The 26,138-nt window shown below is 55.1% G+C and overlaps 1 protein-coding gene across 2 annotated transcripts; it reads right to left on the bottom strand.

Annotated features, from left to right (window-relative positions):
* Positions 1-428: 428 nt before the first annotated feature.
* Positions 429-26,020, bottom strand: CSRNP2 (cysteine and serine rich nuclear protein 2). 2 transcript variants are annotated; one of them, XM_090054218.1, is made up of 5 exons: positions 25,778-26,020; positions 9,568-9,807; positions 8,453-8,712; positions 5,827-6,123; positions 429-4,757 (listed from the first exon to the last, which is right to left on the bottom strand). In XM_090054218.1, the coding sequence occupies exons 2-5, from the start codon at positions 9,716-9,718 to the stop codon at positions 3,879-3,881; spliced, it is 1,587 nt and encodes a 528-aa protein (XP_089910344.1). In that variant the 5' UTR covers positions 9,719-9,807; positions 25,778-26,020; the 3' UTR covers positions 429-3,878. The 2 variants fall into 2 exon arrangements, with proteins under 2 accessions (XP_089910344.1, XP_089910345.1); XM_090054219.1 differs by lacking the exon at positions 25,778-26,020 and adding an exon at positions 22,786-22,970.
* Between the last annotated feature and the right edge of the window lie 118 nt (positions 26,021-26,138).

Genomic DNA, 26,138 nt, shown 5'->3' with positions numbered 1-26,138 from the left:
CCTGTATGGCATACCCTTTGTCTCTGGCATTGCAATTCGGGCTCCTGAGAACGCAGTTCCTGGTCCAGTCATAACAATGCAATGGTGCAACAGGAAGCCTAGGGTACAACTAACCTGTAGCACACAGCGAGTCATTAGAGTGCCGTTACCTCGTCTCGCACTAAGAAACAGCTTCTCTATTAAGCTAAAGGATGCGAGTGGGAGGCTGCTTTTGTTATCCTGGAAATATGACCAGGCCACAGGTTAACTGTAGAGGTGCTTAAAGTATGAGACACGAGGTCTGTGCAAACTCACTCCCAACCATGCTTGCAGTATGATTGAGCTGTCCAAGCCTCTGCCCCAGCTCCAAGGCAGACTCGCCCCAGCTGCTCAGAAGGGACCCACGTGATTTTTGTTTTGTGCTTTATCAAAAGGAGCATTACATAGTGCAAGTTTGAGCATTTCTTTATTTTTACACTTAAATATTCTCTTTAAATACAGCATTATCACAAGGAAAAGAACCTAAAAGGCCAAGAACCAAACAAAAAAAAATGCTGAGGACCTGACAAGCTTTGGATTCACATTGAAAAATGCCACCTGTATACAGTGTGAGAGGAGACTGGAGGTGGGGGGTGAGGAAAGTAGCAGAGTCACTATTTTAACAGGAGCAAGGGTCAGAACCAAAATGTCTCCAACTCGGGAACTAGCGGCTGAATGACCGGCTTTTGGACAGGCGGTAGCGGCACTGTGCCCCCGTAGCAGCTCAGTAGCACCAGAAATGGGAAGGGCTTGTTTGGTTTACTACAGGGTTAATCAAAGGGAGAAAAACAACAAAAGAAGGGGCTGTTCTCAGGAGTGTGGGACCAGCATTAGTGTCACAAAGGGAGTGAAAACCCGAAAGGAAAAGGCGGAAATGCCCTTTCATTGCACTATTCACAGCATAGTTCTCTGTAAAAATAGAATAACCCCTATCCCCTCTGCCCACTCGGAAAGCGCCCACTCTGGCTGTGGAGACTCGTCCCGGGACTCCACGGAGCCTCCAACCCACTTCAGTGCCTCCCGGCGCCAGAGGTTCCCGACCTGGCTGCGTTGGTCTGTAGCGGCTGAGCCAGGATGCGAGGTTGAGAAGGGAATGGTAGTTTAAAAATAGTCACTGGTCAAAGCCAGTTGCTTGCCGTTTTCCTTGCAGCTTAGAGCTGCCCCTTTGCCCAGAGCAGCTGGAGGCGCGTTCAAAATGCTGCAGGCCAGCACTTCAGCTACTCCCTGCCTAGTCAGTCCCCAAACAGTGACTGGAGGAGGGAGGTCTCCTCATAGGTTGCTGGGGCAGATGCCACCGATTCCAAGTGGAAAGGGTGGAGCTTGATCAGAGGCATTTCCCAGCTAATCCCTCTGCGCTGCCAGCACCAGCTTGGAATGTTGCTGGGGGAAGGGGGAGACCTGTTCTTCCCACCCAAGGTTTCAGGATTCAAGTATGGGCATTTTCCTGCTGTGACTGCACCTGCTGTTGGCAGCAAACTGTCCCAGGGAAGAGCAAACGGCATGAGCAGCAAAGTGCTGCTGCTACAGGTGGTCTCCAAGAACAAGTTTAGCCCTTTGCCCCCACCCCTGGGCCCAGTGCACTTCAAACACCCAAGTCAGCTAGTGGGGGTGACAGAGATCTTGCATGCTGACAAGGCCCCAGTGCATGGTCCCAGGCAGGATCTCAGACCCTACCTTGAAACATCTCCACCTATTCAGAGGTGGGTATTTAGGATCATCACAAAGTCAAGCTGGAAGGGCCCTCCTGAGGTCACTTAGTCCGGCCCCCTGCTCAAGGCAAGATCATCCATCCCTATGGGGCCTATTTCAATGCTTGTGACTGCCCAGTGTTTCTTCAGCACCCTACAAGAACCTTCCTGATCACCTCAGCAGGAGCAGAAGTGTCTGTGCCAGGCAGTAACCCCATCCGCTCCTCCCAACTATGCTGATAGATTCGTAGCTACAGGTCTGCAATGGCAGGCAGGAGCTGGAGGTTTATAGGTCACGCTGAAGCACAGCACAACTGTTCCTCACCTAGACCCCATGCCCTTTCCCAGGGAACAGAGGGTGCTGGGGGCTCTGGGCAGCCTCACTACCTCTATTTTGGCCTAGTTTCTCAAGGACTTGGGTCACCAAAAGCTCAACTTAGGTGGGTAACTTCAGAGAGAAGATGCATCTCAGCAAGAGAGCATATGCTATATGGGTAAGGCTGGGGGAGGGCTGCAATCATGAACCAGCAGAGACACCTGCCCAGATGTGCAGTGGGAAGGAGTAGCATGGACACCGCAGAGCGGTCACGCAAGTGCCAGCGGTTGAGCTCGAGGAGAAGCAGAACGGCAGTGCCACAGTCCTGCTGGGCCCTGGCCCTTAAGTACAGCACTGAGAAATCTCCCAGGGGCCTGGCTGGCTTCTGAGGGGTGGCAGGGATGGGGACAGGAACATGCCCCAGCTCCTTGCTGGTAGGAGGGCCCAAGACTTGGAGGAAAGTGCATTTGCTGCTGGAGAAAGGAGCTCCCAGGACGGCGTTACCTTTCTCCTCAGCCCTCCCTCGGTGGGTGGGTGCTTGCTGCTCACCTTCCTCCCCACAGTGCTGGGCCACAGGGGCCCGGGTCTCAGCACCCCTCCCCCTGCCCCTTTGCTGCAAGCATATTGCACATTTGCAACCTTTGCTGCCCTTCCAGGCAGCTTTGCAAGGACAAGGTCCCTTCCCTGCTCCCCCGTGGCTGCGGTTCCATTGCACGCGACCCTCCCACCGTCCACGTCCAGAGGCCATGACCCACACCAGCGGGCAGCTAGAGGCTTCTGTCGAGGTTAGAGCCACTGCCCGCCCGGGCACTGAGATGAGGAGCAAACACCAACATGGAGCAGGCAGGCGCAGCCCCCGCACCCAGGGGGTAGCAGTCTTCACTGATCCAGCCCTCCACGTCTGCAGCAGGAAGCTCCAGTCCGCTGGACTGGCCCAGTTCCAAAAGGGGTGGCTCCTGGAGACCAGCGAGGCTGTGGCCCTGCCTGAGGCTGTAGTGTCGTGTCAGATGCAGGTGATGAGTTGTGGAGGCCCAGTAAACATTGGTTAAAAAAACAAAACAAAAAAACAGATGACGAACTCCAGAGCTCCTGCAGCCCTCAGGCCTGGCTGGCCACAGTGGGGTCAGCGCAAGAGACTGGAACAAAGCTGCTGGCAGAAGCAGGCGGCTCTATGCCAGCACGAGTTGAAAGGCTGCGTGCCGAAACAGTAAGCAGAACCAGCCGAGGATGATGGAGGATCCGTAAGGAACGGTCTCTCTGGGCAGGGTACAGGCAGCAGCGAGCAGGTCAGTGGGCCAAAGGAGGCCTCAGTGGGCTGTGAGGACAGGTGCGGAAACAGTTGACGCAGGAGGAATGTCACCCAGGAGAAGCAGGATGGAGACGCTACTGCGGGCCCCCCCAGCCAAGTCCAGCGCTTGAGGAGGGAGGGGCAGAGAGGCAGCTTCACACTATTGCTTGCTTATAGGAGACAGACTCAGACAGCATGGTCCCTGGGAGAGATGGGGGCTCACAGGGGGAAGCCTCCAGTTCTGCCAGTAGGGGTCTAGCCAACCCCCCTAGTCTGGCAGGGGAAGGGAAGGTGAGAGGGGGCCACAGGGGGAAGCCCCTGTTTCCACCAGTGGGGGCTCCATCAACCCCTACGGTCCAGCAGGGGAAGGGACGCCACCACAGGGAGCCTCCCGGCTGCTCTCAGATTCATTGGTTTACTTTAAAATGATCTGTACAAAGCAGCCCAGCACCTCCCCTCCCCTCCCCCATTAAATAATCCAGAGCAGCTGCCACTGCCACCACTGCTCAATAAAGTATCTCGTCAATAAATAGACAGCGAAGAAAGAGTGCAGAGGGACAGGGCTGGGTCACACGGCCAGGGCAGGGCCCAGAGTGCGCTCCTCCACACCTGGTGGCTCCCCCATGCGCTCCGGGACATGCTCTGGCTCTGGGGATGGCGAGTCCGTGTGGGAAGGAGGGGCAGCCGTGGCTGGGCGGCTCTCGGGGGACAAGGGAGCCTCTGGGGTGGAGGCAGCTGCTTTGCCCATCTCCACCTTGCTGCCCGGGGCTGCAGCTCTGCTGCAAGGCACGAACGAGGCCACAGGAACGGAGAGGAGGCCCAGATCCTTGTCGTTCGTGTAGGGAGATGGCGCCTCCGGGACTTCCGAGGCACCCTCGCCCTTTGCCCCCAGCACAGACCTTTGGTCGACCTGGTAGTAAACCACTGGGCCATTGTTCAAGTAGGACGGGTCGCCCGCAGCTGAGGGTGCAGGCTCAGAGCTGTCCGCGAAGCACAGGACAGAGGAGCCAGGTGGGAGCTGGGCTTGGATGAGGATGGGGGTGGCGAGGCCTGGGCAGAGGCCCTCGGGCACAGCCAGGGGCTCCTCCAGGATGCACACGCCCAGGCTCTCCACACTGGAGCCGCTGCTGGAGTCTTCCTCAGCCTTCAGCCTCTCCAGCTCCTCAGCCGTCTGCAAGTGCATGACGGCTGTCTCATTCTCAGCCATGAACTCCTGGAAGTCCTGTGTCTCCGAGGGCTGTGCCCCCAGCCAGTCGCCACTAGAGCTGGGCAGGGACTCCTCTTCCAGGGCCTGGGGTCGGCCCCCCTGGCGTTTGTTCTCCAGCTCCAGCTTCATGATGGTGTGGAGGTAGTGAGTGCGTACCCGGATGGGGTTGAACTCGATGCGGCCAGCCATGTTCCCGCAGCCGTCCCGGGAGCAGCCGCACGGGAAAGACATGCGATCCACCTGGCAGGAGAGGGCAGCGCAGTGAGGTGCAGGGGCATAGTCCCCGCCTAGAACAGAGTGCCAAGTCTCGGCCTTGGCTTGGGGGCAAGTCTGTACAGAAGCACGTCAGCCGCCGTGCTGCAGCCCCACCGTCTCACCAGCGCTGGCCAAGCTAGCACCCTCCTGTGGCTGCAGTTCCACCCCCCAGGTGACCCATAGGGATGCAGACCTTGCCGTACCTGCCTGCCTCCTCCCAGCAAGTGCAAAGAGCTACTTGAGGCAGCCAGGGGACCACAGCGCACCCCCCACTGCTGCCATCTGAGCTGCCCCAGGGATGCCAGGGAGCAAGAGAGGATGTGGCGGGCAGCTACGTTGGGAATAAACTAGAATGCAGACATCCAGCAAGCAGCACAGGAGTCCTTGTACTTGCCCAAATCCCCAAGGGTTTCCATTAGTCAGGGGGTTCCTGCTTCATGGCCAGAACCTGGAGTTGTTCCCTGCCTCCCTTACCGAAGCCCCTGTTGGGGCTTGAATGGTCCAAGGGAGGTCTGTTCCTCTGCCCCATGCTCCACCCAGGAGGGCTCCTCAGTGCAATCCCTATGTCAGCCGGCAGGTGGCAAAGACTCACCACCATCAGGCTCCCCCACCAGCCAGGCCCCAGCTCCCTCAGGATCTGGATCACTGGCTGTTTGCTACAGCAGCCATCACCATGAGGCAGGGGAGCAGACTGCGGAAGGGGAGCTACTTCCCCAGAAGGGAGTCGGGGGCGCTATCCCAGCTCATGGGGAATCCTTCCACCCAACCAGAAGCGGATCTGACCTGCCCACCTGCCAGTGGATTTTCCTCATACATGGTTCTGCAGCCCCTACCAGGGCAGCAAGTTGGTCACAGGAGGGCCCAGCGACTGGCACGTGGCCTGGGCTGCTTCTGCTTTGCCTCAAGGTGCCCAGAACCTCCCAACACCAGAGACCTGGTGCAGACCACAAGTGCCTGGGGAGCAGCCCTGAGGCCCAAGAGACATGCGGAGAAGTGAGCAATCACGCCTCAGGCCAAGCCTCCCCCATTGCCACCCAGGGCCTCCTCAACTGACCTGGCACTTGATGCCTGCTTGGCTGCAGGCGCAGGCCTCAGGGTCGCAGTACAGGCGGCAGTCGCAGCCACACTCCTCCCGCGACAGGCGGATGGCCCGCAGCTCCTGCTTCTCTTCGGCATCAATGCGGTGCACGCCGGAGGCCCGGAGAAGGGCACGGCGCCGCTTGGTGGGCAGCGGCTGCAGGAAGAAATAGTCGTCCACCTCCACGTTCTCCACGTCGATGTCATCGTCCGAGACGTCCTCGAGGGTCAGGCCGTCCGCCTCCTCCGACTCCACCGTCCCGTTCTTGGTGAGCTGAGGGGACGGAGGGATGGGGTGAGTTTCCGTGTGGGCTATGGACACTCAGTCTGGCTGAGACCTAACATGGGTCTGGTGCTAGACAGGAAGACCCCACTAGGACCAGTCACCTTGCTGCCATCAACACAGCAGCAAATGTTTTGTCCTTCCCATTTGCCAATCTGAGCATAAGCCGACCTAGCTGTCTCCTCCTCCAGAGCCTCCTGGACCTCTTGCAGGTCAGTCCAGACCCCTTCTTTATCCCTCAGGAGGAAGCAGCCTCTTCAGGCTGGCTCACAATGGAACAGGAACAGAAGCTGGGGGTGGAGGGAGGAATGGAGAATAAGATGTCACGTGGCGGTGGCAACACTGCAGGTGGATCCAGACAATGAGCCACGAGGAACAAACCAATGACCACCAGCACCGCTTCTCCATCAGGCGCCGCCTGAATCCCACACCAGCTTGGCCAGCCATCCGCACACCCTGCAGGACTCCCCTGCACTGACCCATAGGAGATGGGCTCTGGACTGAGTGCAATAAGGTCAAGGAGGACATGCTGCCCTCCTTCCTTCTCCCTGAAAACAATGAGATAAAAGGAGGCTGCTGCTTCCTAAAAACACCAGGCCCCAGGAGACGAGTGCAGCCCAGAGTTAGCCGCAGATGAGGCTTTCCCAGGGCTCACGATTTGAGAGCCATGCTCAACTGCTCCCATCTCCCAGGGGTAAGAAACAGCTGAGGGCCCAAGACCTGGACCCTACGTTCAAAACAGAGGGAGGGGTGAAGCTTTAGGGGGAGACCCAGGGGCTGGATGTGCTCTCTTCACCTCCGTACAGGGTGGCTGGCCCCTGCCCTGCCCCTCCTGAAGCAATGGGATAGGGCTAGAGCCATCCACTGTTCAGGGAATGAACCCCCTGCTCTGCACACGACAGAGCTAAAGGGACCATTGAACACTAAGCAACCACTTCTCTCTCCTCCCCCTGTGCCCAGCCCAGGAGTCCAGTGCATCTGAGAGGCCGATCAACTCCCCCCACTCTCCTGGCACTGAATGTGGAGACTCAGGGATTGTAGCACAGGTATGAGCAGGAAGCTGCTGCTGCCATGGGGATAAGCAGTGTGCTGCTGGGGCTGGCAATTTCATCAGCCAAGCCGCAGGACAGGAGAAGCAGGAGGCAACTCCTCAGAGAGGCTGGATGCAATAGCGCAGGTTTAGCCACCTGCACTGCACAAGCCACTAAAGACAGAGCAGCTCTGCCTGAGCGCTGGGTACAACTCAGGATGGGTCCTGCAACTCCAGGCAGGCAAAGCCCCTGCCAGCTGGTGGGAAAGCCTTGCCCTACCAGTGGCTGAGCCCAGGATCACAGATGGAGGGGAATCCTGCTGGAAGCAGGGTCCTGACAGAGAAGCCCAGAGGGGCAAAGTGCAAGAGCCTGTTAAAATCCCAGGGATGCCACTGCGCTGGCTTCATCTGTGCTGCACAGCACACCTGTAGTCAGCACAGCACATCCCTTGCCCCTGCCCTGCTCACCAACTTCACATCACTCCCCTCCTCCTGAAACTGCGCCACGCGGTCCCCACACCCCTGCGCAGGTCATGACCGAGCCCTTCAGCCCAGCCCAGTGGGGAGGGCTAGCAGTCCAGGCCCACGAGTTGCAGCAGGCTGGGTCTCCATTCATGTACCCGACCATGACAGCGAGGGCAGATCTGCAGACATGCACATCCCTGCTGAGTGATGCCCAGGCCCCAGGGAACATGCCTGGTACCTGCCAGCAGGAAATTGGGGTCTCAGCTCTAGGAACAAGCTGGCAATGAGGTGTACCTCAAGGCATGATTTTACCTCCTTGGGCATCAGGCTGCCCCTTCCCTGCCCCACTGAAGCTGGGGCTCTATTGGGTGCCTGACAACATACCCCCTTCCTCTCCAACTCCAGATGGGAAAAGGGCAGCCCCTCGCTCAGGACCAGGGCCCACAAGAGAAGCAAGCGGCTCACAAGAACAGCGACCTGCTGCCTCCCCGCTGCGAGATCGTACCTCTCCCAGCCTGTTCCTCCAGGGTGGCAGACAGATCAGGTTTTTCCCAGCTGCCCAGAAGGGGAATATCCCTCCTGCACTCTGTGGAGTAAGCTAGCGCCCAGCCCTGCCCAAGTGGTGGGAACAGGACAAGAACGTGAGATCCAGACAGCAGCAGTCAGGAGCTGCTAGGCACAGGGGCCAGCAATGGCTTAGCAGCAACAAGCACAAGCCTAGTTACACAGGGTGGAAGGGGCAGGCTGTTCCCACAGGCACAACAGGTGCCACAGACCCTGCCCCCAGAGCACCCCTTGAGCCTCCAGATCCCCATGGCCTGGTACCTTCATCTTCTTGGCGTGGAGCTTCTCCTCCTTCAGGTGCTCACGGAGGATCTCACGGTGGTTCACCTCCTGCTCTTGGGCAAACTCGCAGAGCGTGTAGCGCCGCACCGAGTTGTGGCGCTGGGCCATCCCCAGGGAGCTGCCGCCCTGGCTGGGCACGCTGGTGAAGCCCTGGCGCCGGGCAAAGTAGTACACCGTCACCTGGTCAAAGCGTACGTTCTTCCGGCGCAGCTGCTTCTGCCTCTTCAAGATGGATGTTGCTGGCACAGGGAGAGGAGCTGGGAGTCAGCTGGACATGGGGCACCGAGAGCGTAATACTTACGCTCCTATCATGAGTGACATGCCCCGGGGGCAAGTTTAGCTCCAAATGGCTGATACAAGGAGCAGGCACTCCTACACTGACTGAAGTGCAAAGCAGATAGACCCCAGCTGGCTGGGGCACCAAGACCAGTGTGTCTGCAGCACCAGGGAGGGCAGGGCAGCTGCAAAACCCTCCTGGACAGTGGAAGGAGTTAGTCTGGGCTGGCCCCTGGGCTGCTGTGACTACAGTGCTGTCAGTACCCAAGCCAGACTGAACAGTCCTATGCAGTGCCAGTCACCCCTCAGACTACAGTCCAGACCCACACCCCAGTTTGATGCCCCCGGATCAAGGATCAGTCCATTCAAGGGACCAAAGCCCTCCATTAGGTGAGCTGAGAGAGGGAAGGAACATGACACTTTCTGCTTCTGCTCTTTAGATTCCCAGAACTGGGGAGTCTGTTAGCACAGGACATGCCTTGAGCACATGCATGACCGGATGCAATTCTTTGTGGCATCCTGGATGCCCACTCCCTCCTCCGTTAGCATCCAGAGAGCCTCCCCATCCAATAAGGTCACCCAGGGGAAATGGAGGAGAGGGTGGAAAGGACTGGATCCATGCAGGCTGGGCCGTGCTGCCGTTTGCCGCCCATGCGGCAGATACCACTACACCTCTTGAAGACAATGAGCCACATTGCATGGTAGAGACATGCACAGCCATTTGCCCCCCAAAACAAGCCACCGAAGTCAGGCCCAGTGATGGATTACTCCACAGAACCCAAACCTCCCTAGCCCCAGACACCTCCTTGGCCACTCACGTATGAAGCCGGTGGAGCTGGGGGGATTGACACTGTCACAGCTGTCGGCGCTGTCGCTGTTGGAGATCTCATCGTCCGAGTTGGAGATGGGGGAGCCCACATCCACATCCTCGAACTTCCTCTTGAGACTGGCGCTTGGGAGCGTGTCCATTTGGCTCTGGCTTGCATGGAGAGCCCAGAAGCAGAAAGGCAGGATCGCCAACACTGGCCCCACCACTGTTACAGGGGTTTGCCAGGTACCTGGGAATGGACCAGGGCAAGGGGGAGAAGTCAGCAAGGCACCAGACTGGAATAGAGAACAGCATCACTGAGGGGGGTACACGCGTTGGAATATGCTGGTGTAAATTACCCTGGGATAGGAGTCACGCTCAGAAGCATCCCTGCACTCAATGGGAATAAGCTCTTACTGGTTCACCTACCACCTAGTGGTAAGGCGCTAGCATAGTGCCTATTGCAGCAACTACGCAGGAATAACTGCGTGTCTGTCCGTCCCCATTACAGCTTATGCAAGCAATGCAAATTACTCTGGTGTTAACGAGCGTGTCAAGGCCCTTAGATCAGATTTCAAATCCATTTAGTTAAGCAAACTCTTGTGCAGGCACACATTTCAGCTCAAGCCAATTCCTAGGTCCCTTATGTTAAGCAAACAAGCCTGGCTTAAACCGAAATACGAGATCCGGGAGGCCTTTTCCACCACTTTACATTGCTTAAACATGGCAACCAGCTCAACTCTCCAAGCAGGCAGGATCTGCAGTTCAAGCTACCACCAGAAATCCAGGGCACGCTAGCTCTAAGTCACTCAGTAGGACTGGCAAGAGGCTTCAAGTCTAGTCCCCCGCATTCACAGGTGACTGCTTGTTCACAGTCTCAAAATCCATCTGTTCTTGCCCCTTGTGCACCACAGCCCCCAAGCCCATTTGAAAATAAGCTAACACCCTGCAGCGTGCCAGAGGGAAAAAGCAGGGGAAACTGCGCCCTACCAGTGCTACAGCAGAGAAGCACCTTGGTTGCCATACCCAGGAAGAGGATCCCAGGAAGAGGACTATGGCCCATGGCAGAAAACGACAAATGCCTCGACAATCCGCACCCCCCACAGAACCATCTTCCTGGCTGATTTCTGTGCTAAAAACAGAGCTCAAGATGTTCCAGGCACAATCCACTACTCATCCATCATTGTAACAGCAGAAAGCTGTTCCAGCCACCTCCAGGCAGATGAGAGCCACTGCTCCATCCCAATCCTGGGAGCAGAAGGGGAGTTATCCCTACAGGATTCTGCATTTCTTCTGCTCCACGAAAAAAAAGAAGCAAATTTAACCTCTCCGTGCCCCCTACATAAGAGCACAGGCCCCTCTGTGTGGGGAGCGTCACGCACTGCATCTGCCTGCTAGCACACAAGGGGTTACAGAAACCTTGGAAGGAAAGGGAGAAACCGAATCCAAGCTGCCAGCTCCCTCCCTACCACCGCTTCAAGCAACAAGACACTCATTACAGAAGTCACCCATGCCAAGCCCGGGGACAGCAAGGGTGGTGTGAAATGAGCATCATCTCTCTTGCGCCTGATGCTTGAGGACACGGGTCAGCAGGACACCCATCATTTGGATGGAAATTGATTTAATCCTTACCCTTCTTTCCAGGTGAATAAATACAGGATGTCCAGAGGGGCCTGAGGTCAGCCGCCCGCCTCCCGGGAGCGTGTGGCAGGACAAATGCAGGCTGTCAGAGACGGACACTTGGCTTTTTAACGAGATTGTTTCGCCAGGGCAAAACACCCCGATGGACCGACCTTGACCATCAGAGGTGCAGACTAATGGGGCCACAGGCCTGAGGGACGGGACCAGACCAGGGCCTAGTCCATGGGATCAGGTGGGGGTTTCTGCAGATCCATTTGGGTCTGAATCAAAACCAGCTCAAGCGTGGGAGCCCGCGAGCCGAGACCGTGGCAAGCCGTCGTGGCTCTTAGCCCGGCCCCTCCAGAGCAGGCCTGGGTTCAAGGTCCAGCCTCCCCTCCCCAGTCCTGGAGAACAGAGCCCAACACCCACCCAGCCCCAGCCCCCCTGCCCTTCTCCTCTGCACTTGTCTGTTCCCTTCAACACGCTAGCAACCGTTCCCATGGCAACCCCTCGAACAAATGGATCTGGAGGAAAGAAAAATTCCCTGTCAGCGGCTGTCTGTCAGGAAGGCCAGGGGCTCGGGCCTGCAGGACGGGCACCTCGGGGAGTAGGTCCATGCTCCTTTTGCTCAGACAAAAAAGGGGGCTGCAGGGCAGGCAGGAGCCAGCCTCATCCTTCACCGAGCTCTTGAGCGCACAGTGCAGGGGGAGGGGAAGGGATGGGGCTCCAGCCTTTTGGCGAATCAGGAGGAAATGACGCTGCTTTCCCAAAAAAATTCACCAAAGCAGCAGCGTGGGTGGAAAACCCTGAGATCCGTCAAAGCGCTGATGCAGCGGAACGGCAGGGCCCGAGTCTGGGAGGGCGCAGCGCAGACCCACTTCTCCGGGAGGCCGGCGGGCGGCGTCCGATCAGCCCAAGCACAAAGGGCGTGATGTGAAGAGACTGAATTCGCTCGGTATCGCGGGCTTGCTGGAAGCTCCTGTTCTGAACCAACCCCAGCTACTTTAAATGTTAGCTTACGTCCATTAGGAGCGGGTCTATGCTGAACCAGGAAAGACCAGGTTCGAGACCAGCGTAGGCATGACAGCAAATGCTGGTTTAACCCAACTGGGACGAGCTTTTGCAAACTGGGCTCCGGCTGGCAGACGGAGGAGACGTGACACAAGGCTCCGGGGCTGCACCCGCACCTCTGGGTTACACCTCCAGTAACTCTGCACCAAATGCTCTCAGACTACCGGCTACCTCAAAATAACTGCCAGAGCGAGCACCATGGGCCAGCCATCGCACCTCTCCCCCCTGACGAGCACCGTAGCACTCGGTTCCCGCGATCGCATCCATCTCCAAGGCTCTGCGCTACAAAGCTCCTGCCTGCGTTGCCAGCCCCCTTCTCACGGCTGACCATGCTAGCTTCTGCCTCCCTTTCATCCTCCTCTCACGCCCATCCTCACGGACTCATCCCAAAACCTTGTTGAGCCTTGCCCCTTCCTACTCCCCCACGATCAGCAAAGGAAGGAGAGGTGGTGGCAGGTCAACTACCAGATGTGTGCAGGTCTTAATAAAATACTGCCAGCCCCAAGCTCTCCAGCTGCCCTCTGTCTGCAGCCTTCACATCGTCTCTAGATACAGTTCTTTATGGCAAAACGAGGGCATGTACATGGCTTTTTTGTTTGTTTTTTTGAGGAGTCTCACGTTTTTCTGGGCCTCGGGAAAGATTCACAGATCAAGGCTGGAGGAAACGGGCTCTGCGGTCCAACCTCCTACTTCAGCGGACGATAGGGCACTTCGGAATAGCACCACTCATCCCGAAATACAAGTCTCAATGGCAAGGTGTCCCCACTGGAAAGGGCTCCCCGTCCTCTCCTTGACTGCAGCAATGTTTTTACAATCTTAGCTGCTGCTGAGATCTTGCCAAGGCAGGGGCGGGTAATTATTCGCACTGGAGGGCCACTTATGGGATTTTGGTGAGCTGTCATGGGGTGGGTCAGGGCTCTCCCCACCCCAGCCTGTTAGAGCTCACCAAAACTCCCCAGGTGGTAGATTACTAGACTGTCTGGGTAGATTACTGGGGTGCCGGACAGAGCAGGAGGGTGGGGTCTCCCTGACCAGCCTGGGACCCCCGTGGGCACGGTGTGCTGGGCCAGGCGGATGGGATGGGGCTGCAGGCAGCAGTAGCCCGGAGTGGAATGGATAGGCAGGGCCGGCACCGCAGGGCGGTGGCAACGCGGGGCCGAGAATGGGGCAAAACTGTGATCTGCTCCCTGCGTAACAGGTCATAACGAACCCGACCCAGGAGGGGAGCAGATCACACCCCGTGACTCCAGCTGCCCACTCCCCAGTACAGGAGTGTGTCGGCAGCCCCAGCACAGCATGGCTGCAGGGTGGCGCAGCTACGACAGATCGTGACCAGATTAGGCTGCCCCACATTGCCAGGCTGCGCCACTCCGCAGCCACATCATACTGGGGCTGCCCAAATGTGCCTGGGCTGGGGAGAGGGCAGCGGGGGCCGGTTTACGGGTGTGATCCAGCCCCATCCTGGGTCAGGCCAGTCATGATCCATTGTGCAGGGTGCAGATTGCAGCTCTGCCCTGGCCCTGCGCTGTCACCACCCCACGATCCTGGCCCACTGCATCCTGCCCATGGAGGTCCTAGACTGTTCTCTATGGATACCCCACTCACCCGCACCACCTGGCAACCACAGTGGCACGTGTGGGGTGGAGAGACCAGGATGCCTAGGCAGCGAGGCTGGGTCCAAGAGCGGCAGCAGCCACACTGGCAGGAAGCAGAGTCCGGCTGGCACACCACCCCGACCTTACCGCATGTCTCAGCCCCGCTGCAAGTCCAGGGGCAGCAGGACCGGCTGCATGCTCTGCAGCCCAGGCTGCCCCTGAACCTGAGCCAGGCAGGGCCAAAGGACCCACCACAGGCTGGGTAAAATCCCTTGGCGGGCTGGATCTGGCTTGCAGGCCATATTTTGCCCACCCCTGTGCTAAGACATAAAAAAGGACTGGATGTTTATAGGGATACAGCCAAAGTTATCCTAATTAACCAGAGATATTGTCAGAGAGTATATTAAATCCCCAATGACCTCCATCAGGAATCAGAACAAGCACCAACGTTGGGGCACGTTATCAGGTTTCTACCTCCTGAGTAATGATTCTCAGGCCTTCCTCTGGAGCACAGGCATCTAGCACAGGCCGCAGTCCAGAGATGGAACGTGAAATTACATTGCAATTATTGTGAATCATGTTTATTTTGAGAGGACCCAAGAATGGGGGCCAGTGTGCAAGGCACTGCCCAAACAGCGCAGTAGACCAGTCCTGCGGTTTGTGCTCTACGTAGTCACAGAGCTTACCACAGGTAGAATGAACAGTGAACACAGTGGTAGTAAACATGGTAGTTCCCCACGTATTTTGGGTGGGAAGGGGAGTTGGAAGGGATAGGCTAAATGGAAAGAGGCACTTGAAGGTGGACGAGGCAGAGGAGGAGAGGTAAGGGTCCAACTGTTCATGGGGGGAGGGGGGGGTGCATGCTGCTTTCCTTTGGATCATCTGGCAGGAGCAGTTTTCTCAGGGCCAAGTGGGCAACACCGCTCCATTTCCATAAGCGGCACTGGCTTCACTTCATCAGGCCCCAAAATGGAGGGATACTTCTTTTGGGATAAGATGCAGCTTCAGCCTCAAGGTGCTAAATGGGGCAGCCTTATTTCAGCAATGTACGGCCTGTCCACGTGTGATACTAGACCAGTATCAGCTGAGGTAACAAGCAAGCTCATCTCTGGGGGGTGGAAAGGAGAGAAAACCCGAACAGTGACTCCCCGCAGTCCCACGTAGCTCTGAACTGGCTCCCCTGGAACACAGAAACGACAATGCCTGCAAGAGAGGGCCCCAGCCCACGCCGCGACTCACACTACCCTAATGAGCTGCTTGGTGGAGAGTCCAGGGCTACCAAGTCAACAGGAGCACCTGCTGCTTCCTGATCAGAGCCACAAGTGGGGAGCTATAGTCTGCAGTCCTGCTGGCTCACCTGGGGCAGATGGACTCAGCCCAAAAAGACCAGAGCTCCTTCTCAGAGACTGGCATTTCAACACTGCTCGTGTTGCTTTTTTCAAATGAACCCATGCAATGCAAGACTAGAGCTTTCAACAAGCCAAGCACGCCCCAGGTTCTCTTGTAGTGCCAGACCACAAGGGCCAAAAAAAGGTCCAGAACTGTACCCCAAAAGGAGAAAAAAAAAACACCCCGTTACCTGCTTCTCATTACAAGGAGGAATTTCAAATATTTCTGCAGTAGCTCCATGGTGCTGGGGAAGCAGTAGGCGAGACCAGCAGAGGTCCCACAGTGAAACACTAAGGGGCCCCAGAAGAACTAGAGGATCCTCGGGAGAGAAGAATACAGGTGAATCCAAAGGGAAAGCAGCAGCACAAACCAACGGCAAGAGCTTCAGCTAATTCCTGTGGATCACAAAGGCATGGGCTGTGCATCCCATGCATAGAGAGGTTTGCTCTCTACCAGCTCAATTCCTCCCCCCGGCTCACATGGGTGAGGGCAGCTGTTTCTGTTCAGCGCACACAGCAGGAAGTGGGGTGACGGCAAAGGCCTGTTTCATTCATTCACTGTATCAAGTTACTCAAGTTCTTCACACACATTTGTGCAGGCTACGTGAAAGCACCAGGACCTCAGAAGCCCAACACTCATGCCGTCTGCAAACCTGCTCCCTCTCCATGAGCTCTAAGGGAGCAGGCACCTTGGTCCTGTCGCCTGGCACCAGAAAAATGCCGCCGAAATCTGTCTCAGAAGGACAGAGAGACCCACAGCCCTTGTGCCACCGTCCTGACAGCTCCCATCAGGTGGGATCAGGACTCTCACTGGGAAGTAGCTCTGACACCACTTCAGCTCACTGAGTGTTAAACTCTCCACGGATGATTTTACTTGCGAGAACAGCATGCGGCAGGTACACTCACTGGTTGGGGGGAGTCAATGGAGAATTTCCTACTGGATCCCAAAATAAAGAGTCTGAGGAGGAAAGAAGGGTGGTTAACTTTCACTGGCATGAAGGTACACACCAAACTCTGCAGGGCAGGGGCCTGGGGAGGTAAAGGCCTTCAGAGAGACAGGGCTGTAGCAACAGGCAAGAGGGAGATGGCAAGCAGAGCACTGGCAGCTGGAGGTGCATTGGGAAGCACAAGACTTGCTGTGAAGGGCTGCTTAGGGCCAGCTGGCCAAAACACCTGAACAGCAGCCTATTCTTTGGGGAAAGACACTGAATTCAAACCGTTCTAGCCCTGAAAGGTGGCAAGAGCCAACCAGAAACGCTTGTAAGGTTTTCAGAGTCTTATGACTATTTCCCAGCTTTGACAAAGCCATACGGCATGGGTTCTGCTGCAACAGGAAAGGGAACTTTTGCTTGGGAAAAAGGGGTGGGGAGCCAGGACAGAGATTTCCATACCAGGCTTCACAGGAAACTGGCTTATCACATGACACTACCTCTCCTTGTTCCACTTATTAAATTATATCCAGAGGAGCTATGCTAAAAATATTAATTTTTCCATGTCAGCAGGTGCTGCAAGTCATCTTCTCAGTGTCCTTAGGAGACAGGAGGTCCACCTGGTTACAGAGGTAGTGGAGAGGGAGGCTCCAAGCCACTTCTCCAATACACTGTAGGCTACACCTGTGATTTTCCACCAGGGTGTTGTGGCAAGATCCTTTTAAGAGTCCTCCAGCATGTCATGCGATACTAGCACTCTTGGGTGTGTCAACATCTACACACCACTCACAAGGTAAATCAGAGATTTCAAATAATAGTCTACAGTGTTACCACAAAGCCCTGTGGTAGGCTTTGAGTTCTTTGGACCAGAGAAGCTGCTCTATTATTTTTCCATAGTTAAAACAGTAGAAGTTAAGAGCTGGCATTTTCCAAGGAGGATGCCAGGGGCGTGTGTGGCAAGTACAGGCTCAAGCCTTTATAGACTGAGAACCACTGGGCTAGACAGCCAAGGAATTCAATGGCTACTATAAGAGAAAGCCAGACAGAACTAACCGTGGCACCTCTACTGGTTAGGGTCGTCAGGAAAACTGGGTAATACAAGCTCAGAGCTCTCTACTGAATTTATTATCAAAGAGAATCGAGCAGCATTAACAATATAAAAGGAGAGCCAAGTTCCTCATTTGTCTTATTTAAATTTAGCTGGGTGCAGCATACAGCTGTCACCCAACACCAGGCTCTGGCTCACAGTCACAATTAGAAAGCTGTATGTCAACACACCACAGAAGTAGATGGGAAACAGCCCGAGTAAGTTGAAATCGTTCCCAAGAACTTCCTGCTGGCGGAAGCACTGACGAACGCAAAGCACCCTCCACCAAGCAGCAAGATACCTGTCCCTGTTCAGCAGGATGGGACACGAAATCTCCAGGAAAAAGGGGGCAAAATGCATTCTGGATCCCTGTGGCCACTTGCTGGGACTGAGTGGCAAACAACTCCTGAAAGCCTTTCTCCTACAGTAGTGGGAAGCAACTTCCCTGCTCCTCCCCACCTTCCACGCTTGCAGGAGAAGATGCTCTTCCTAAGACCAAGATGCAAAGACTATGGCATGACAGCTTTCAAGACACAAGCAGAGGCACAGTCAAACACTACGGTGATGGGCTTCCAATCCATTTTGGACACACTTCCACACCTGTCTCCTACATGCTCAAGTCAAGGGTCAGCTCTGCAGCAAAACTGACAAGAACTATTCCAGATATTTAAGAAGTGATTTTATTCCAGATCTCCAAGATAACTGCCATGGTTTCAAAGCAGAGCAATTGTCCCAGAACAAAGAGGACACGCAAGCCAGCAACTATTCCAGGACAGCTTTCGGTGAAGAATTTATCCTGGTCAATCTAGAGGAGGCCTAAAGCTGTGACCTTTCAGGAGAGAGACGCTTTGCCACAGTCAAGACTTTCTGCAGGATCATCTCAATCAGACCACAAGCCTCTGGGGTAACTCAAGGAAACCACTTGCTGAATCCCAAGGGTTTGGGTTGCATCTGCTCCCCTCACTTCCTTGTCAGATTTAGTTGGTCTTTTCCTTGCTGCTCAGGCTGCACAAAAGGCTTTGGCTGGCTCCCTCCAGTCTGTTCGCTGCGATGGCATACGGCTAGTCACCATGGTGCCACTTCCAGAGGCAAAAAATAATGCCGAGCATTCCTTTCCTTCCCTTCCTCAGCCAGTCATGTTCCAGGCTGACGCTTGGTCTAGCTTCAGAGTTTTCTTTGTTTTGTTTTTTTTAAGGAGTCCCCAGGCCCAACTCCCTGGGAAGTTACTACAGAAGCAGCCCCACACTGTTGTCTTCGGAGACAGCTTGATTTTCACAGGCTTTTGTATTGCGGGCAGGTTTTCCCACTGCAGAATGTGGTACCTAGTCACGCTGAAATGCAGCAGCTCTTCAGATGCCAGAGATGACTTGAGTGCAATCACACCAGTAGGCAACTTCAGGGGGTTCTCTCTTTTTTTTGGTCTGTTTTGCAATAAGCTGCTTGGCCAAGGAAGAAAGGCTCTCAAAAGCCTCCTGGAAGAGAACTTCTCTCCAGGCCAGGAGCATCAAATGGCCCGTCGACTTGTATGGGGGAGCCAGAAGCGTATGCTTTAGAAACAGAAGCAGTTTCTAGCCCCCACTGTTGGAAAAGAGCCTTCCAGACATGACTGGGTTAAAAGCAACCCTCAGGTAGGCAGCACAGTCTAGAAAGCCCTTGGGTAAGGAAGGAGAGGTGCGAGCCCCCATACCCTCCATTGTTAACTTTAAAGATGGGCATTTATTGCATCACTGCCAACTGCCCCCGCAGCTGGATGGGAAGAAGGAAGAAGAGGGAGGAAAGGACCAAATAGCAGAGACCTTACAGGGGGTACCTGGCAAGAAAGTACAAGATGAGCAATGGTCTCAAGTTGCAGCAAGGGAAGCTGAGGTTAGATATTAGGAAGAAATCTCACTAGAAGGGTGGTGAAGCACTGGAACAGCTTACCCAGAGAAGTGGTAGACTCCCCATCCTTGGAGGTAATTAGGACCTGGCTAGGCAACGCTTTGGCTGGGATGATCTAGTTGGGGCTGGTCCTGCTTGGCTGGACTAGATGCGAACCTGATGTCCCTTCCATCACTAATTTTCTATCATTCTAAATATGCTAACTTGGGAAAAGGGCAAACAGTAGCTAAAGTTCAATCACAAGGGCTCTGCATTTTCCCCTTGTGCCCAATGACACTGGGGCAGCACCCACGTGGTTTAAGGACAACAAGCTATCCTGGATCTGCCACCTGGTCCACAGCCCACGACAGGATGTGGAATTCAGTCCTCTTCCAAAGACCAGCTGGACACATCAGCTGTAGGTCACCATGAATGAAATCTGTCTGGAAACTACCAAATGGCATAAAGCAGGCCCTGAAGCATTAGACTCTGACTGCTTGCATTAGGGTGCTTTAAAAATGCAAGTAATATCTGGAAGGAATGGGAACAAGCCTGCAAAACTCCCACTCCCTCAGAAGCAGCTTCCCAAGCCTGTTTTAAAGGGAGAGGTTTTTTGGGGGGTTTTTCGCTGGTGGGGAGGGAGACTCGTGTTTCCAGATTTAAATGTGCAGGGAAAAGGTTCCCCTCTAGAAGTTCAGCACCTCTGCTGTGGGCTCTGCTTGCAGAAGGATCATAGACTATGATCTCACTAGTCCCCAGTTATGCAGCAGGAATAACATTGCCTGGGATGACACGGCACCATCACTGCAGAGCTCCACACCCCGCTGATGTAACATGATGTCAGAGAGAGAACAGGGAAACATGCCGAGGTCTGCGAATGAGGAACGATCAGCTCCGGCTTTGCAGTCAGAGACCTCCACAAACACTAGGAGAAACTACAAAGCAACGCGGAGGCTGGAGCAGCAGCACTTCCTACGCCAGCCCTCATTCACGAAGGGCTGCAGCTGCTGTAGCTGTAACACTTACATCCCTGTACTGGCAGGCAGGGGAAATACACAGGCAAAAGCAGCTTACCTCAGCCAATGCCAGCCTATGTTGCAGCCTGTGCATTTCTAGCACAACAGTGTCTGGAGCATTCAACGCACCATATGAAAACCTGAACACGTCGAACACCACAAAATGCATGCCCGGAGGGGAAGTGGGGGAGGGCAACAATCCAGTGAATTTGAACCCTATATCCATCATTCTTTCAAGGGGCAAGGCAAGTACTCTCCCACCCCTTTTCAAGGGCACACGTCAGAAGTGGCAGCCTGTGGGAAGATTCTGATGGACACAAGTGGTTGCAATAGATTTCAGAAGCAGGCTCTCTCACCGGCAACAAATAAGTAGTCCAGTCACCATGTAAGCCCCTGGGGTTGGGAGAGGAAATATAAAAAGGGCCCCAAGGGTGAGGAGATGGGTAACCACAAAGTTCCTATCGCCCTGCGACTGACTACATATCCAGTGCCACATAGTGTAATTAAAGGATGAAGATGCCAGGCAAAGTTCTTGGACGATGTCTAGAGATGACACAGAAGACAGCTTAATAGCCCAGAGAAGACACCTGCCAGGACAATCACTGGCAAATCACACAAGTCACAGCTCCTTCAGCTAAGGGGGAGAGCTCAGTGGTTGCTACCCAGGTTGTTTATGGACCTGCCGTGGGAAGAGCCCCCAGTGGACTCAGCTACTAGCTCGGTCAGCCCTTCAGCTTTGCCAGTATTGCATGTGCCAGGTTCTCCCTGTTTCAGGGCATGCTGTACTCTCATTGCTAATGTGCCAGAGACCTTGGCTGAGGCTGCCCATCAGTCCTTTAGCCAACAGGACAGGGACAAGCCACAAGATTTACAGCAGATTATGGAAGGTTTTGCACCCCTCATTCTCCACCACAGCAACAGTGCAAGGTACAACAGACAATGCACAGATTCCCTTACAACAATCCACGTCAACACAAAACTGCACTAGAGGGACTCGTGCCCCAACCATCCCCGAGTTGACTCTGAAATGGTGCCACCAGGGGTAACAAGTGTGACACCTTAGTGCAGATATCTCTTAAGCTGGACCCTACTGCACATGTCCTACAGCTAGACATGCCTTTGTCAGGTACAACTGAAGCTCCCCAACACAGCCTCCACGCAGCACCAAACCTGGCACAGACCGGCCTCTTGGCCCATCAGCATCACTTTGGAATGAAGCTTTTAAGACCCGATGAGCCGCAAGTCACACCTGGGGACTCAAGGAGCATCAGTGTCCTATTTCCACAGACTCCGAGGGGAGTCAGGGTACCACGAAGCACAGACTATGTGGTGTCGAGGTCACTCTAGTGACACTTCAGACGAGGAGAGGTATAGGATCAGGCAGCCCCACGGGCTTTGCCAAGTTCCCATCCTATTCTTCACACCTGACTTAAAAAAGGGAAAGGTTTTCACATTCAGTCAGCAAAGCAAGCAAAAGATAGATATGCAGCAGCAAGAGCTACATCCTGAAAAGCTGAGGGTCACCCAGGCCCTGGGCATGTCACCATGAGAAAGGTTCAACAAGGCAAGCAGGTCAGCTCCATCCCCTCGGTGACCTTAAGTCTCACTATAAATAACTGCAAGGAGGTGGCAGGTGGCAATGACCCTCCAGCCTGGAGGCCAGTGAGAAGAAATGTTTTTCGGAAGAGCTTCAAGGTGAGGTGGTAGGAAAGGGGTCTAGGTGTACTGCCAACAGAGCTCCACAGCACCCCACAGGGCTGGGATCCTCAGTGCCTCCTCCCGGGGGCGATGGCAGCCTTCTCGCACGCATCCTTATCCTCCATCACCTCTGAAGAGTCACCAGGCAGGGGAAGGAGAAAATAACCTGAAATGACCCTACAATTCAGCTCTCTCTCCAACTCAAGGGAAGCAACAAATTCAGCTCCAGCTCGATGGGAGCCGGCCCGATGCCCGTCGAATGCCAGTGACAAGACAGCCCGCTGCCAAAGGGGCGGATCCCCCATTGTCAAGGTACAGCCAGCCACTGCCCCCCTGCCCCCACCTCGGACATGCCCCATCACACGACTCCCCCCCCAGCTGGGGAACAAACCCCCTACACCACAGGACCCCCCAGAGCAGCCCTCAGCAATACCCCTCGTCCACCCACACCCTGCTCCACAGTCCCCACCCCAGGGGTGTGGGGGAAGCTCACCAGGAAGAAACACTCCCCACAGGGCAGCCTCAGCAAACACCGAGAGCCCCCCCCCACCAAATACAGAACATCCCGGCTCTGAGGTGGGGCAGTTAGGGGGCTGGGGGTAATTGCCCCGTGCCCCAGAGCCCCCTTCCCACCCCCAGCACCACAACTACCCCCGCTCTGGGGAAAGGCGATGCCCTGCTTGCCCCCTCCCCTAGGAGGGAGACACCCCAACTGCCCCCCCCACCTCAAGGGGGGGGACACTGCCCCCCAAACTTGGGGGGGACGAATACCTTAGCTGCCCCCCCACCTCAGGGTGGGATATGCCCCACCTCAGGAGGGATGCCCCAATTGCCCCCCCCCCCCAACACAGGGGGGGATGATATGCCCCAAGTGCCCCTCCACCCCAGGGGGAGCTGCCCCCAGCCCGGCCTGGCCCCGCCCCCTCGGGCGCGGGAAGCGGCAGCCCCTCCCCCATACACTCACCGGCCCGGGTTCGTCCCGCCGCTCGCTCCTCCCCTCCGCACGGACCGGCCGGGGCCGCGGGGCGAGGCCCGGGGGAGGGGCGCGACAGCGGCTCCGTGCGGGGGGAGGGGCCGGGCCGGGCCAGCCGGGCGGGGGCGGCTCCGGGCTGGGCGCGGCGCTGGCACTGGACGGACCCGCCCGGCTCCGCTCTGCGATAACAATGGGGCTGCCGGCGCAGCGCCGCGCTTTATATAGCCCGGGCCACGTGATGGCGCGCAGGGCAGGCTGGGAGATGGAGTTCCGTGGCGGCGCGCACCGCGCCGGGAAAGGAGGCGGGCTCCCTGCCGGCCGCGCGAGGGACGCTGGGAAATGGAGTCCTGCGGGGAGGCGGAAGGTGGGGGCGCTGGGAGATCTGGGGGCACAAGGAGTGTCCTGGGCCTTGGGCCCCTGCAACAAGATCAGTCCCCGCTGATGCAGATGCCAAATGGCCACTGGACTAATTCAACCAAATTGCACTCGTGTGCTGTTGAGTAGTCCGACAAGCATTAAGCATGGCACAAAAAGAATTCATTGGCGCTGATGCACAATTACACCTGCGTTAAGTTAGGACATGTTAGTACCGGTACTAAATTTAATGTGCCGTAATTACGGCATGTCAACGGACACATAGATGCACTCTCTGTCACTTGAGGGGTCCATTGCTCATGTGCCAATTGAATGCACAGGGCAGCAATGGACAAAACAGGGACAGGAGTGGAGGTCACAGGTTCAGAAGAATGGCGCCAAAGGGGGGACACGGAGCAGACGAGTCCGAGGAGCCAGTGGACACTGCTCAGCGACCCTCTGCCTGGAGACATTACAGGCATACTTGGAGGGATCGTGGCCCAATGTCTATCAAATAAAACTATCATCCTCCCTCAAAAAGGGAACGTAGTAGGAAAGTGGAAACTGATGGCTAGGGACAAGAAAACAGGGAAGGGGGCAGAGGTCAAAGGCTCAGAACAAGTGGCCCGAGGGGTGACACCGAGCAGAGCCTGCCGGACAGTGCCCACTAGCCCTTGAACAAGTCCAAGGAGCCAGTGGACACTGCCCAGAAAAATTCTGCTCAGAGACATGACACAAGCCTAGTTGCTACTCTGAAGGATCATAGCCCAATGCTTACCAGGCAAAACTATAAGGGAGACTACTTGAAAAGTGGCAACTAATTCCTTGGGACAAATGATAAAACAGGGTGGGAATGACTGTCAGAGGTTTAACACAAAAGTGTGCCGAGGGGTGACACTGAACAGAGCCTATCGGGCACCACCTGCTGGCCCTCAAATGAGTCCAAAGAGTCAATGGACATTGCCCAACAAAACTTACCCAGACATGTGACACAGGCCTATTTGTTGTCTAGGGACTGTGGGCCAAAGCCCACAAGGAAATGCTATAAGCCGCCCTTAAAAAGGAAGCCCACTAGGTCGGGAACAATTGATTGCTTGGGACTACAGACATAACAGGAACGGGAGAGGTTTTAAACAAGTGTGCCAAAAGGGGGGAGGGCACTGAGCAAAGCCCACCGGACAGCGCCCACTGGCCCTCGAACGAGTCCAAGGAGCCAGCGGACACTGCCCAGCAAAACGCTTCCCTGGAGACATGACACAGGAGACCGGGCACCATAACCCTAAGGTCTGACCCAGTCAGTGACAGCTCTTATGCGAGTTGGAACATAGCCCCTTGCTTTCCCACTCATTCAAAAGGTTTGCAGCCCTCTCCCAGCAGAGGCCCCGTGGTACCCCAAAGCTTGTCCGAGTCCATCTCAACCCTGCAGGTAAAAATTGCCAATAAGCCAAGCCTTTCACCCTGCAGTTTCCTCATCGTCCATGGGATGGGGTGTGCGCGCCACAGAGGTGAGCTCAGGGGAAAGAAAAAAAGGCCTTGAGATTTTTTTTTGCAGTCTCAGTCATTAAAGCTCCAGCAAGAAAGATTCCCCCCACCCCAAGTATAGCAATGCGCTGGGTCAGCAACTTTGTTCAAGTCAACGGCCTTTAGTGTTTGTAACCCAGGGTGACTACAGGCCTGGGTGATGCACACAAGCAGAGGAAAGCAACAGCTCCATCAGACAGCTCTTGGGAAATGAAAGCTCAGCTACCAAACAGCAAGGGTATGATGATCACTTAAGAAAGTGATGATGGAATCAGCTTGTTGCAAAGGATTTCGATGAGCCCAACAAAATCTGCTTAGCAAGACAGCCCCAACCTGGTGCGGATGCCAGAATCAGCCACCAGGTGCTACCACCAGAACTTCAGGGTGAATGGTTAGCATTAGCATAGCCCAAGGAGAATGATGGGAGCAGTGCAAAACCTGCAGGCAAGCAACCCAACTGGGGAACACCATAAAAGCAAAACATACGGGAAAAACGGAGGCCAAAAATGGAATTACAGGGAAGTCTAGACAAGAGATAAGAAGGGACAGAACACCAGTGGGAATAGGCAAAAAAAGCACCTGATTTTATAGATATGGAGCAGCTGCAGCCTCTGGATTCAACTGTGAAAAGGTCAAAGGGCAGGTCAATCAAAAAAAACAGTCGGATAATCTCATGCCTCACACTAGTTAAGCAAGCATGAATCAGCTTGTTTATGAGTAAACTGATTTCCAGCCCGCGCTTCTAGCCAAAGCTAACACTGAATTCACATCTCATTCAATCCAGCTTTATATGGACATGGCTCAATTACTGGTCAATTCCTGCATTCAGCTTCCTGCAATCCTATTTCTAGATCCAAGTATCCTATGATGACCAAGTCATCTTAAAAAGGAAGGCAGAAAGCAAGATGGAAAGACAACATATGCTCTTTTTCCATACAGCAGAATACTCAGAAGGGTGCAGGGTGGAAACAGTTCACAAGATAAAAAAGGCAGCAGGGACAGGGTCGTATTAGAGAGATCGGAAGCGGCAGACCGGAGCCTTGTTACAAAGAACGGATTTTCTGCTCTGCTTCCGGTGTGGTCCCTTTATGAAAGAACAGTCACTTACCTCCATAGTGCAGCTGAGGAGGAGAATGGAACCTCTGGATAATTTCTGGTTGAAAACCAGGAGCTCATTTAGCAGTTCAGGTGGAGATTTTTCTCTTATTAAATGAGGGATTAGCTGAGTTAAAGTAGCAGGTCAAGTTATTCATTCAGGTCTGCTGTTTGGGCAAAGAAAGAGTTAATCAAAGGGGTTTCTATCTCCTCTTAGGTTTCAGGGGGAGGGAGGCGGGTGGTATTGAAGCTAGCTTCTCCTTTCCCGACACACAAGTGAGGGAGCAGGTCTATAGGAATAACACAGCCAGGACCATTATATTTCTGTGTCCAAACATGAAGAATTAATTAAAAGAATCTGTACACACCCAGAA

Source organism: Crocodylus siamensis, chromosome 6, assembly GCF_052110815.1.
Source record: "Crocodylus siamensis isolate JL-2025a chromosome 6, ASM5211081v1, whole genome shotgun sequence".
NCBI lineage: Eukaryota > Metazoa > Chordata > Crocodylia > Crocodylidae > Crocodylus > Crocodylus siamensis.
This window is presented reverse-complemented; position numbering and strand designations above follow the sequence as displayed.

Bases quoted from the DNA above. Each gene is read 5' to 3' on its own strand.
- CSRNP2 (XM_090054218.1), bottom strand. From the start codon at position 9,718: ATGGACACGCTCCCAAGCGCCAGTCTCAAGAGGAAGTTCGAGGATGTG. The intron at 8,713-9,567 runs GTGAGTGGCCAA...TCCCTGTGCCAG, and splicing joins CAGCTCCACCGGCTTCATAC to CAACATCCATCTTGAAGAGG. The intron at 6,124-8,452 runs GTACCAGGCCAT...CCGTCCCCTCAG, and splicing joins TCCACGCCAAGAAGATGAAG to CTCACCAAGAACGGGACGGT.